Source organism: Lolium rigidum, chromosome 5 (genome assembly GCF_022539505.1).
Source record: "Lolium rigidum isolate FL_2022 chromosome 5, APGP_CSIRO_Lrig_0.1, whole genome shotgun sequence".
In the NCBI taxonomy this organism is placed as follows: Eukaryota; Viridiplantae; Streptophyta; class Magnoliopsida; order Poales; family Poaceae; genus Lolium; species Lolium rigidum.
In genome coordinates this window covers 19775005-19787971 of record NC_061512.1, presented here as the reverse complement: position 1 = coordinate 19787971, position 12967 = coordinate 19775005, and the positions used below count along the sequence as shown (strand labels likewise).

At 46.8% G+C, this 12967-nt stretch overlaps 1 protein-coding gene across 2 annotated transcripts; it reads right to left on the bottom strand.

Moving 5' to 3' along the window:
- Nucleotides 1-1526: 1526 nt before the first annotated feature.
- On the bottom strand, nucleotides 1527-5243 carry LOC124655466 (L-type lectin-domain containing receptor kinase IX.1-like). Of its 2 annotated transcripts, none has more exons than XM_047194355.1 (5): nucleotides 4411-5243; nucleotides 3684-3801; nucleotides 3394-3589; nucleotides 2721-3277; nucleotides 1527-2639 (listed from the first exon to the last, which is right to left on the bottom strand). In XM_047194355.1, exons 1-5 carry the CDS (start codon nucleotides 5078-5080, stop codon nucleotides 1949-1951), a joined length of 2232 nt encoding a protein of 743 aa, XP_047050311.1. In that variant the 5' UTR covers nucleotides 5081-5243; the 3' UTR covers nucleotides 1527-1948. The 2 variants fall into 2 exon arrangements, with proteins under 2 accessions (XP_047050311.1, XP_047050312.1); XM_047194356.1 differs by having other exon boundaries at nucleotides 2721-3273; nucleotides 3396-3589; nucleotides 4411-5238.
- Nucleotides 5244-12967: the final 7724 nt, after the last annotated feature.

The window sequence follows — 12967 nt, the reverse complement described above, 5'->3', positions numbered from 1 at the left end:
ACAAGAAAAGGCTAAAGGAAAGAAGACCGGGGATGATTATCTCAAGAATGATATGGAAGCTATTGTGCAAGCAAGAAATGCAGCGACAGAGGAGATTAGGTTGTCGACGGACAAAGAATCGGGGGCCGGCAATGGAGGGCCGCGACCGAGGAGCGAAGAGTGGCATTGAAGGAGAAATAGGTTTCTATGGAAAAAATCAATGACTCGTGGAGTATGAGAGGAATATCTTTTTCATGGAAACATCCAACCTTGATGAAAAGCAAAAGGATTACATCAACCTCATGCGTGATCAAATCTTGGCTCAAAAACAGATACTAAGCTATGGAGGCATGAATTTTATAGGAGAAATTGGAGCACCAATGGGTGGCTATGGAGGCATGGGTAGCATTTGACCATGGGAGGAATGAGCGGCATGGGAGGGATGAGTTCCGTGGGAGGCTTTGTTGGGTATGGAGGCATGGGCGATATTGGAGCAATGGGTGGCATGGGAGCTCCTCTAGGTGGATTCATGGATTCCATGGTTGCTCATATGCCTTCTATGCTTACTACGAATGATGGCTTCGTACCATCTCTGATTCATTCCACTCATGCACACACATCCAAAATTGCAAATGGTGATGAAACAAAAGATGCAGATGCAAAAGATGATGGTGAAGGTGATGAAGATTGAATGTTGATTTCTCATGTGTTTGTATGAACTTTGTTTGTCATGAACTTTCTTGTGTTCAACTATGCTTTGCTTTCGAACTATGTCGTGGATTTGAAATGTATTGTGTTGAACAAGTCATTAATTTAGTTCAATGTGTTTTAAATTGTTCATCATTAGATATTGTGCTATGTTCATCAAGCACCCAACCTGCTAAAGCGCTGCTATCCGCGAGCGAAAATATACATCACCTGGTAAAGCCGGTGTGTGCCTCGCGTGCTGAGAAAGCAATTTAGGCGCATGTTGGAGGGAGTGATGTTTTGGCTCCTGGGTGCGTATGCTCCCTTTAGTTTGAACTGTAACTTTGATATATTTTCGAATGTCAAAAAATTCCAAACGAAAAATTCACATGTACATCTTCACATGCTAAGTGCGCACAAAGTCTTTCCATAAAAAATGAACTTGTCGTTTGGGCTGTGTAAAAAAGACAAAATTTAGTGCTAAAAATAAGGTTTTTTGTGAGACGTGTTTTGTCTTTTTTACACCGACCACAAAAAAATATCGGATTTTCGCGAAACTGCATGAACGCACATAGATTGTCGAGATGTACATGCGAAATTTTTTGTTAGAATTTTTTGACAACTAAAAATATGTTTTTTGAGTGGAGGGAGCATATGCACCCAAGAGCCGAATTGAATTTCCGCATGTTGGAGATGCTCTTATGACGGTTTCCTACTTTCAAGAGTGATTGGTATTGTTGGTGTTGATAAGTTGTACTCTTATGTTCTATATTAGTTGTCGCAGATTTGGACGAATGTAAAAACATTTTATGTATAGATAATTAGATATACTCCAATCGATGACAACTAATATAAAAAGGAGTGAGTAACTTCTAGTGCTCTATAGTTATTCTACTTCCTCCGACCCATAATAAATGTAGAGAGTTTAGTTCAATCAAATTTATAAATTTGAACTAAAATCGTTACACTTATATGGAGCGGAGGGACTAGAAGAAGCTGTGGTCGGATTGCATGCACTCCTTTTTTCATGTACTTTGATTTATAATACCCCCCAGTCTCATGAAACTCGTCTGAGATTTTTCAAAATTTGAATGTATCTAGATGATATGTAGTGTCTAAATACATTCGAATTTAGAGAAATCTCAGACAACTTTCTTCGGATAGAGGGAGTACTTCTATTTTTCATATACTTTGCTACCAAAACATAGTTGAATTCCCTAGAAAAAAAAATTGTGTGCTGGAATCTGGCATGTCGTCATTCCAACCCCGAAAGATGTTTTACTCAATAATCTTGACTGTGTGCTGGTCGGGCTGTTGCTGCCACCGGAGGTGTAAAAGTGTCACCGCTGCTCCCGCCTGTTAGGGACGAAGTCGTACTACTCCTTATGCCAACCGGCGGCATGTATGTTGCAACAGGCATCATCGCAGGGAGGCTCGGCAGCGGTGCCTCGAACCGCAACACGTTGACAGCCTGCCTGATAGACGGTCTCAATTTGAAATTAAGCTGAGCACACCAGAGACCGACAATCATCACGCGCTCCATCTCTCGGGCGTCGAATTCTCCTCCCAGCCGTGCATCGGCTGCGTCAAGAATCATGCCCCTGTCATACGAATTCTGGACCCACTGCGCAAGGTGGATCGCGTCCTCCTCATGCTGAGCTACCACTACAGGCCGCCTACCACAGGCGATCTCGAGGAGGACGACGCCGAAGCTGTAGACATCCGACTCTGTGTTGGTCCGTCCCGTGGTCATGCATTCTGGGTCCATGTATCCCATTGTGCCGGCGAGCACCGTGGTGAGTGAAACTCTGTCGTGCTCAACCAGCCTGGCGAGCCCGAAGTCCCCGAGCTTGGCACTGAACGACGCGTCCAGCATCACGTTGCTTGGCTTGATGTCTCTATGCAGGATGCATTGTTCCCACTCCTGGTGTAGGTAGAGAAGAGCAGAGCCTAATCCGAGAACAATCTTGTGCCTGGAGGTAGAACAAAAGAACTCCATCAGCTAAAGCCTAGAGCAGCTGCACGTATGATATCATAAGAGTACCCATGCATACCTAACCGACCATGGAAGCACATCATCTCTGGCGCCGTACAGGTGGCCGTCGAGGCTGCCATTGGGCATCAGCTCGTAGACGAGGAGCAAATCGCCGCCACGGTGGCACCAGCCGATGAGCTGCACGAGGTTCTTGTGTCGAAGACGGCTTATGATCCTCACCTCAGAGGCATACTCCTTTATCCCCTGCTTGGATCCCTTGGAAACTCTCTTGATAGCCACGTCAAGGTTTAGTTCGCTCAAAAAACCTCTGTACACCGACCCGAAGCCTCCTTGTCCGAGCTTCTTGTCGTCAGAAAAGTTGTCGGTGGCGATGGCCAAGTCGTTGTAGGGAAACCGCCTAGGCCCGGTCCCTTTGTCGAAGTCGTCATCCATGGCCTGATCGTCCAAGAAATTGCTCTCCTCCAGCATTTGCTCCTTTGCTTGCTTGCGATGCTTTCGTTGTGGCTTCCGCACGTAGAGCCAGATCAAGGTGCCAAGAATCAACAAAAACAACACAGAACCGACAGAAACGCCGATCAGAAGCCGAGTTGATCTGTGAGGAGACGGAGAATCTGTGATGAATTTCCAAGAATGACACTGATTAGCAATTTAGCATCTTACTGAAACATTTCCAAGGTCGCTAGCTCCTCCAAGCCCTGATCAGAGGATATGCAAGTCTACAGCTTACACTTACTCTGGCATGCTGGTGTAGCCTGGTTACTGACAAGAGTGGTCTGTATGCTGAGTGTCGAGTTGTTGGAATAACCACTGTAACTGCACTTGGTGGATCCGCAACCAGTGCCGCTCGTTTCCCCAAGCTGTAGCCCTCCACTGCACGGAGGTGGTGCCGGGCACCGACTATTGTTCTCCTCCCGGACGCAATTTAACCTGATCGTCACATAAAAAGGAAATGATTATTTTCCTGATCACTCCTTCAGAAACAGCTGAACAGATATGAAAGCAGGGGAGCTTGGTTGCTCACTGGTATGTGTCTGAACGGCAGCTGCAGCGGATGCAGTCCTGCGCGGTGGTCGCGTAAGTGCCGTCCGCGAGGCGCAGATCGTGATCTGCCGAGGTGCTGCTGATCGATGAACTGCAAACTGAGCATACCAAAATTCAACAAGCAGTCAATGTCAGATTCAGGATACCATTTTGTATATGTGGAGTTTATTCATAATGAAAAGTAGTCAACAGAATCCATCTATAATCTTCAAAATTGAGTGAGCAGTCCAGTCAGATTCAACTTCGTCTATTAGTAGCATGCTGTTCATAGTTTAAGACCAAATTGGACACGGTGCCTGGAGAAAGCAACAGCTAACAACCAATAGTACAAGTCCAATCTAGGGTACCAATTTTTCCGCAGGATAAAGCTTCAGCGGTTACAATTACGGCCATGACGTCTCAGTCTCTGTGAACAGCGTGTGAGAAATGACTTCTGAGCAACTGCAATATATCATTCAATCATATCTTCTGCAACTCACCGACGCATTGCCGAACATTTCGACTAAAGCTCATTGAAACCTTTTATTTCTATAAAGAAAGTCAACAAGCCCAAAGCAATATAGTACTACTCCTATAGCATCTTGCTACTATTTCAAGGTGGCGGAGTACTAAGTACTAACTACTATAGCATCTTGCAATAATTCATCACCACTGTAACAAACTGCACACGTCAGTCAAGCAAAGCACTAAACAATAGTAGCGCTTACCAGGGAGCGGGACATCAAGAATCTGGCCATTCTGAACGGTCCTGGAGTCGGTGATCTTATTGACTTTCAGCAGCGTGGACTCCGACACCTTGAACGCGGCGGCGAGCCACGAGGTGCTCTCCCCGCCGGCGACGATGTGAGCAAAGTGTAACACATCGGTGCCGTCCACCTGGTCGCAGCTGCAGGGCAGCGGGATCCAGAGCTTCTGGCCGACATTAATCAGGTTGATTTCGGTGATTTTGTTGGCGATGGCGATCTCCTTGTAGGTGACGAAGGCTTTGAACAGGTTGTTGCGGGCGATAGCGTCGAGCGAGTCGAGCGGCTGGACGGTGTAGACGGGCAGCCGGTCCGACTGGCCGATGCCGTTGCCGGCGCAGAGACAGCGGAAGGGGATGCGGAGCGTGGAGCTGGCGGGGACGACAAAGGAGCGCGCTGTTGTGGACGGAAGACCGTTTGCACCGAGGAGGTTCGTGAGGGTGGTGGTGTTGAAGGCGGAGGCGAGCGCGCCGATGGTGGTGGCGTTGATCGTGCGGTAGTCCATGGAGGACTGGCAGGTGGTGCCCGGCGGCGCGGTGCACGTAAAGTTGGCCGCCGAGGCGGTGGTGGCCAGGAGGAGGAGGAGGAGGGCGGCCGGAACGGCCAGACGGGCGGGTGGCGACGGCAGCGGCATGGTGGACGAGGGGGGAGGGGGAGTTGGAAACAGGGAACGCCAGGCTTTGAAGAGCTTGACTGCGGCTTTCAAGTTTCAACAGGGATGCTGGGCGGGCAGCTCACCGGAGTACCGGAGTCCGCGGTCCGCCTACAATCCTGCAGGGCCATTTAATGGCAGACACCCGTCCTAGTCGTCTTTCAATATGTCAATTTGGGGCTTCTGAGTTTTTCTTTTTCTTTTTTGAGAGGTGCGCTAAAATGACATACCAGATATTTATAGAAAGGGAGAAAAACCAATTACAAGAGACCAAGATATGCCAGCTCCACACACGCCCTGAAAACCTACTCTCGCGGCACTACTACTCTCCGTCCTACGCTTCCGTGAGATTGTAACCGATGGATTTCGCGTGAAGTTGCAGTTCATGATTATAAGCATCATTAGAAGTGCTTACTGTTAAATATAAATACACTGTTTAGTCTCTTTTCATCAGTTCGAACTTTTGGTTCAATTGGTTAATGCAACAATCTTTCATGGTATCAGAGCCAAGAGATCTCAAGTTCAAGACTCTGCTCACGCAGTTTTAAAAAACAAAAAGAAAAAAGATTATGCGGCAACATGGTCAAGCTGTACGACTACACCATGATCTACGTCGAGTTCTTCATCGACATCCTCGTCAACACTGACGTCGCCGCCTACGACACAAAAACCCCGCTGCCGCCGCCGCAGAACCGCTGCCGCCGCCGCGCTATGACAAAAACCCGCCGCCGCCGCAGAATCGCTGCCGTCGCCGCGCAAAACCTAAAACCCTACGACCAAAAACGCGCAATTTTTTGCGCCTTCGGCGAATACGGCTACACCACATACGACGACTACGACATCGACCACATCTCGATCACGGCTACATCATGATCGGCTGCCTCGACATCGACATCAACAAAACATCTACGGCAACTCAAGAACTCCAGTTAACAGCATCCGCGTCATCACTTTCGTCCACGACACTCCCGTTGTGACTGCAGGAGGGAAGAGGAGGTACCATAAGAGGACGCCAATGATGACAAGGAGGAGAAGAGGATGGAAGCGCAAGACTTCAAGTCCAGTCGCAAGCGCCCGTTTCACTCCCGCTACGACTGAGGGGGGATGTTAGACTATATGTACGGCTGAGATTAGACTAGGATTAGATCATCTTGTACTCCAAATCTACCTCTCCTTGTACCTCTATATATACCCCAAAGGGTCATGGAATACAACACACAATTCTAGGGTTCTATATTTTTAATACTTACAACATATTTGTAACTAGCAATGGTGAGGGCATCATCTTTTTTGTGTTCAAGAAGTAATTTTACAAATATTCATAGTATATCAGGAAAAAATGTGGTTATGTTGCCGCAACACATGAGTTGAAGTTCTCAGAACCAACATGTGGTTGGATGGTTATGAGAGTAGTGGCACCCCCAGACCACCAGAATTCAAATCCCATATTTGACACTCTGGTGTCTCATAAAGGCGGATTTTTTTTCAGTTGGAGGCGATGTTCCCGTCGACATCGAGACGTATGTGGTTACTTCATCAATCTCAAGACCAGCGGGATCAGATCTTCGACACAGTTTCTCGGAGGTGCTCATAGAGGTAGGATGTGCGTGTGTACGTTCGTAGAGGTAACTGTATGCGTGTATATGTGAGAGCGTCTTTGATTGTACTGTGTTTCGCAGAAAAAAAAACATGAGTGTAAGTTCTTACACCCTTTGGATTGTTGGATGCCGGAACATAGAGCATGCGTGCAGGTTGCGTTAGAAAGAGTGAATTACACAAATCTACCATAATTGGGATAGTGGTAACGCGTCAGTATCATTCTTGATTTTTTTTTGCTAAAAACTACAACTTCGGGGGTAATCTGCAACAAATCGCGCAAACAGCAAGGTGAGAGAAGTTTAACCCACGCAGGCCCATTGTCAGGGCCAACTGCCGTCTTCTCTCGTTAGATGCCGGGCGGGAGCTGGTTAAGACCGAGCCGGTCGCAACCCCGGGAAGAGCATGATGGAGACCATGAGGGCGGGGGTGCCGGGGAAGGTGCACTATCTTGGCAGGAGGGGAGCTGGAGATGAAGGATGGAGCAGGGACGCTGGGACGGAGCACAAAGTGGCGGAGGTCGTCGGGGACCGACAAGGTGAGCAGGATGCCCACGATCTGCTTGCTCACCATGCATCGGAAGTCGCGCACCCCCAGGTCGTCGGCGCCGCTGTACCTGACCGGTTGCACCTTGTGCTTCTCCCTACTCTGGCGGCGTTGGAGCGTGGGGAACGGGACGGCGACAACCAGTTCGGCGCGGCCCACACGAGCTCGTTCAAAGTGCAAGCCGATGTGGTTCTTGTCTGATTCCGTGCTCTCAACGGCACGACCTCCTGATATATATGTGCCTGCCTGCAGTACATGCGATTTATAAGTAACCATGTGCATGTGCTAGCTGCAATATGCATTTCCGGACGCTGCTCTCCCCGGAGGACGGCAAGTCCCTCATGCCTCGCCGCGCTTTTCGGCAAACACCATTCGTGCGTGCAGTCCCACGCTCGGAGCATGGATAACTCCACGCAATGCCACCGCGAGCTCCTTTGACGGCATCGCCGCCGATGCCTTCCCCGCCGCCTGGGTCGTGCCCTCGTACCCGCTGTACAGGGCCAGCACGACGAGTTTGGTGGTGCAGGAGATGGCGCCGCTTTGTGCCGCGTCTTTGCTCCCCATGCCAGCACCGTGCACGAGCGCCCATCACACGAGGGGTGAGCGCGGTGATGGCGGAGCTGGCCATGACAGGCACGACGATGCTCTGCGTCTACAAGAACCGGATGTGGCACGCGAGCAACACGTAGGGGACGTGGGACGGGATGAGCCAGCGCGCGTAGGCGCCGGCCCCGGCAGCGATGGCCGGGTCCTGGCCGAGGAAGAGGAGGATCTGGGAGGTGGTTGTCCAGAGGACGGCGATGGGGATGCATGCCAACGCGAGCACCAGCACGGCCCGAGGATCGGGTTGGGCGAGCTTGGGGGAGCAGGAACGCGATAGCTGGAACAGGAGGCACCGCGGTCGGATGAGGCGCGGTGAAGCGCAGCCGGCACGGGCACGTCGAGGCGCAACCGGCCGAGATCGCGGGTGGCGGAGCCGGATGCAGGGCGGCTGGTGTGAGCATCACGACGCAGTGGGTGCTGGAGAAGAGCGTGGCTGGCTGGTGTCGAGCGAGCAAGGCCACAGTCGGAGATGGGCGGCAGGGACGCGGTTGGAGCGGGCGAGCTGACGGCCGTTTGGCCACGTCACGTCTGACGATGGGGCCACGGTGGTTAAAACACTACCAACTAACTATTTAACTATTTATGCATTCCAAAAAATGGCACTGATCCGTTACTACTGCCTCAGTTGTGGTAGATTTATGTAATTTACTCCCCCTCCATCTATTATTGCTGAATTTTGTTTATTTTTGCTTTTGATGTAAATGTGTGCATATACATTAGGGAAAGCACGCATGTATGCATAGACACTATTTAAATCCATCCCTCTGAATTAAAAACCATTTTGTGCATAGGTAGTACTAGTATATGAAATAGATGTGCTACATTTTATTTTGACTTTGCCTGCTGCTTGTAATGTCCATGGCTGGAAGCATATGTTGTCATTCTATCAACGAACTGCAGGTTAGTAGTCCTATTCTATCAACGAAATGATGTCATTATGTTCAGTAACAACAACTCTATTCCTCATCATAGTAGTTATAACTACCTCTGCAGTCATTGAAGCATTTGGACATGAGGTACAAGTAGTGTTTGAAACACGAGAGAACCATACAGTGCATACAGATTTAATTGTATAGCCTACTTCTGTATTTTGTTATATAGGTGTTGAATCTGAATCGGATGCATATGCACATGCATACAGATTTAATAGCAATCCATTCATGATTTTCTCTCTTAGTGAGTTAGCTAGTTCATCTGGAGGAAGGTCCTTCATTCCTCTAATTCAGCTATTGAAGCTCTCAGCTAGATTATTGTGAATGTAATCACATTTTATTTCCGTGTTGAAATCACATCTCATCCACTTCAACTTATGATAAGTACTCAAATAGGTAGCTACCTTGGGTTTAGCTTCAAATACCTTGGTTATATGGTAGTTAAATGATTCTACGCGTAAAGCCTTGGCTGCTAGCCACATCCGACCAAAAATGTCTCCATGAAACTTGTTTTGATGTTTTTCATTAGATGCCTAAAGCATTCCCGCTCGGCTTGAGGAAAAACTTATTTAACTGCATTCTCCTTTGAATGCATCTATACAAATAGGTAGATTTTGAAGATGTCATGTTGCACTATGCAATTTTGGCATAAACCAAGTTCAATTATCCTCCATCTCTAAAGCAAAGAATCAAAATGTCAAAGGAAACATCCAGATATGTCCATCTAGTGATGAACATGCTGCTAACTAACCATTCTACTTTTCTTTCATGAAGGTGGAGTCTATACTAACATATGGTCTACAATCATTCAAAAATCCGTCAATGCTTGGCTTGAGTGCCATAAAAAGTTCTGCAGAAATACACTTTACCTCCTTCACTCTTCACATCAACCTCTACAATGCTACCCGAAGATCTCTCAGCTTTGAAGTTCCAGAGATTCTGAAAGCTCTCTCTCAATGTACCATATAATTTATCCATGGCCTTTTCTTTGGCACTCCAAACGTAGTAACTTTGTACTCGTCTTTTAACCTTTTTTGGACATCAGTAGCACCTATATTTGGTTCAGTCCGAAGTATGCCAATTGACTTTTCTACCACCCATGTTTGATCTACCATGTTTGAGATCACTTCAGCTGTTGATGAACAAATATGAGGCTTACTATTTTGGTACCATGTAGTAAAACACAATATAATCTGTTAGTTGCGTGTAACTTTATAAAATAGTAGCAACATACACCATCAAAGGTTGATGCTAGATGAGTTATTACCCTGACTATTTTTACATCTTCTGTTGTCCTAAACGTTATTATCCAACGACATATATTTCCTTTACAATGGCCTATAAATCGAGTAGTGTCACTATCATGTATATGATTGTCAAATTGGCCTCTAGTAGCAAATGTTCTCAACAACATCCTAAACTCTTCCATTGAAGCAAGGAACCTTCCTCTATCACAAGATGTTGTTTCTCATACCAAAAGTGCTTCTCTTCAAGCATATCGTCAGACACAGGGAGAGCTGCATTAGCAAGTAAATGTTGGTCAATATCATCCATACTAGCATTGATGTTTGAAATGGAGGCTTCGATGGCTGCTCCAGCTATAGCTCGTCGATGCCCGAATTTATCATTAATTCCAACTATCAAGCATAAGTTTTCTTCTGCTACAGGAACTGGACTACTTCCATCATTGGGTTGGGCAATATTCAAAGCAGACAAGTTAGTATTATCTGTTTGTCGATGCCCTAGTCGAAAACAAAATAGCAATATATTAGTTTCTGAGGAAACATAAGTGAGCATTGAATGTAATATTTGATATAAATGAGATAGTTGTCGAAAATAAAATAGCAATTTATTAGTTTATGAGGAAACATAAGTAGCATTATGCTACTTATAAGGCCAACATGGTGTGGGATTCCGCATGGTGTAGTACAAAAGAAAAGCAAGATGGGGATCCCGACAAGATGATGAGATTCCAATTCAGTCAATTATCTAACATGGATTATGGCTGCCACTCAATGGAAATAGGGCAAATAAAGATGGGAAGAAGTGAAGTTCGGGAGAGCAATATGTTACATGGATCGTGGCTGCCCTTCACGGTCACCGATCATGGCTGCGCCACACGTGATCTGGCTGCTGCCGCTGTTGGCGGTGATCCCGACCAACTTCTCTGTTTCTCGGATTCTTGTTTCTCCACCGCTGCAGAAGGAACGACTGATGCCAAGTAATGTTTTGTTCTGTTTCGGGGACTGATTTGGTTGACCAATCGACCGAGATGGAATCTAATCCGTTTGGTTGATCGATTGAACCATCTATGGTACATTTATGGTATTACACAGCGTATTTTGAAGTAAAAAAAAGTTAAAAGATCTGTAAAGGGAGGAATAGGGCAAATCATAAAGATATCGGGTGTAATGTCTGGCAAATAGTAAAAGACAGAGTAATGTGTGGCAAATTATAGAGGTTTAAAGTTATGTGTGGAAAATTAGAAAATATCCACTGCCCGTGTCATTCGCCAACCTCTTCGAGCTTGGGGGAGATGGCGAAACGATTCTATATGCGGCAGCGCGGCGGCGCTCCATTTCAATGCTGAAGCGAGGCCAAGCGTCCGGACCCGGTGAAGGATTGATAAAATTCTCCTTCTACAACCCAGTTCTTCGGAGAAATGGAGCAAGGTATACATGTGACTCTGCCATCTCCCATTTTTTAATTTGTGAACCATCAGATCGAATTATTCGAGAAAATTACAAAATACCACCACATTTCAGACAAAGCTTTCAAACGGCCACCACAATTCTTTTTTTTATGAAAACAAACTACTCGTCTCTCTTTTTTTTTGAACAAAAATATTTCTATACCTGAGTCAGCAGGCTGCCTCATTAAAAACCTTCCAGTCCCCGTAGGTACCCTGGAAGGAAAAGAGTGTGTCTGGTACCTGTTGTTCCACAAAAAGTGATTACATCAGAGAATGGTTACATTGTCCACCAGATGTGGATACAGAAATAGGGGAGGATCATCTATCCAAATACTGTGCTCATTATCCTCTACTGATCTAGCTAAAACGTGATCTGCTTTGTTCGCCTCTCGTGGACAATGATTCAGACGTGTCGACGTAAATCCTGCCACAATTGCTCGACACTCATCAAGAAGGGGCATACCCACAATTCGATGCAAATCAGGCTCCTTCACCGCTTCGACAACCTCTAGAGCATCTGTCTCAATATAAATATTATTGCACCCGATCCTCTCCGCCAGGCGTAGGCCATCTCAGAGAGCTTGGGCTTCCACTGTCGTTACATCAATGACCCCCTCAATCGGTATCCTACATGCCGCCAAGAATTGGCCCGAGGAATAGCATATGCTTGATATCTTCCGCGCCTACCTCACACAAAGGGCATTGTCCAGATGTCTCGATATGTCGGTTTGCAAGCGTGCACATACATGGGATGATTCCATGTAGCGCTCTCCACGTGAAAATCTTCACCTTCGCTGGTACATTCAGTTTCCAAATTTTCCCCCAAACTGGATTTATCGATGAGCTACTTTGTTGATCATTTCTTCTTGTTCGACTCCCATATTGGTGTTGTCATTCCAAATGATAAGCTGACTTTACCGAGAAAACACCAATCTTATTATAATGCCACGCCATTGTATCCTCCGAGTCCCAAATTGATAGTGGGATCGCCGATATTCGTCTGACATCACTGATATAAAAATTATCTTCCAGCAACTCTATGTCCCATACACCCGTGGTAGGGTTTATCAGGTCTTCGACTTTTGTAATTAGCATTCCTCCTCTTGGTGTAAACACCTTTCTTGTAGGACTATTTGGCAGCCAGGGGTCAGACCACAAGTTGATATTGGATCCAATGCCAACCCGCCAGATATATCCCCGCTTGAAGGTCTCCATGCCCGCCATAAGACTTTGCCATGTAAACGATGCTCCCTTCTTCCTCGTGGCATGCATTACGTCCCCAGATGGATAATATTTAGCACTCAGTACCTGTGCACATAGAGAAGTCGGATCATTAGCTAATCTCCAAATTTGTTTGGAGAGCATTGCAAGGTTGAAACAGTGTAGATCCCTGAACCCCATGCCCCCCTCCTTCTTTGGGGTGCACATCTTCCACCATGAGTACCAATGCATACTCTTCTTTCCCTCTTTCTCACCCCACCAAAACCTAGCAATGGCTGC

Excerpts from the sequence above, each read along its gene's own strand:
- LOC124655466 (XM_047194355.1), bottom strand. The coding sequence starts at position 5,080 with ATGCCGCTGCCGTCGCCACCCGCCCGTCTGGCCGTTCCGGCCGCCCTC. Across the intron at positions 3,278-3,393 it reads CTACACCAGCATGCCAGAGT|ACAGATTCTCCGTCTCCTCA; the intron begins AAGTGTAAGCTG and ends TGGAAATTCATC. Across the intron at positions 2,640-2,720 it reads GTGCTTCCATGGTCGGTTAG|GCACAAGATTGTTCTCGGAT; the intron begins GTATGCATGGGT and ends TTCTACCTCCAG.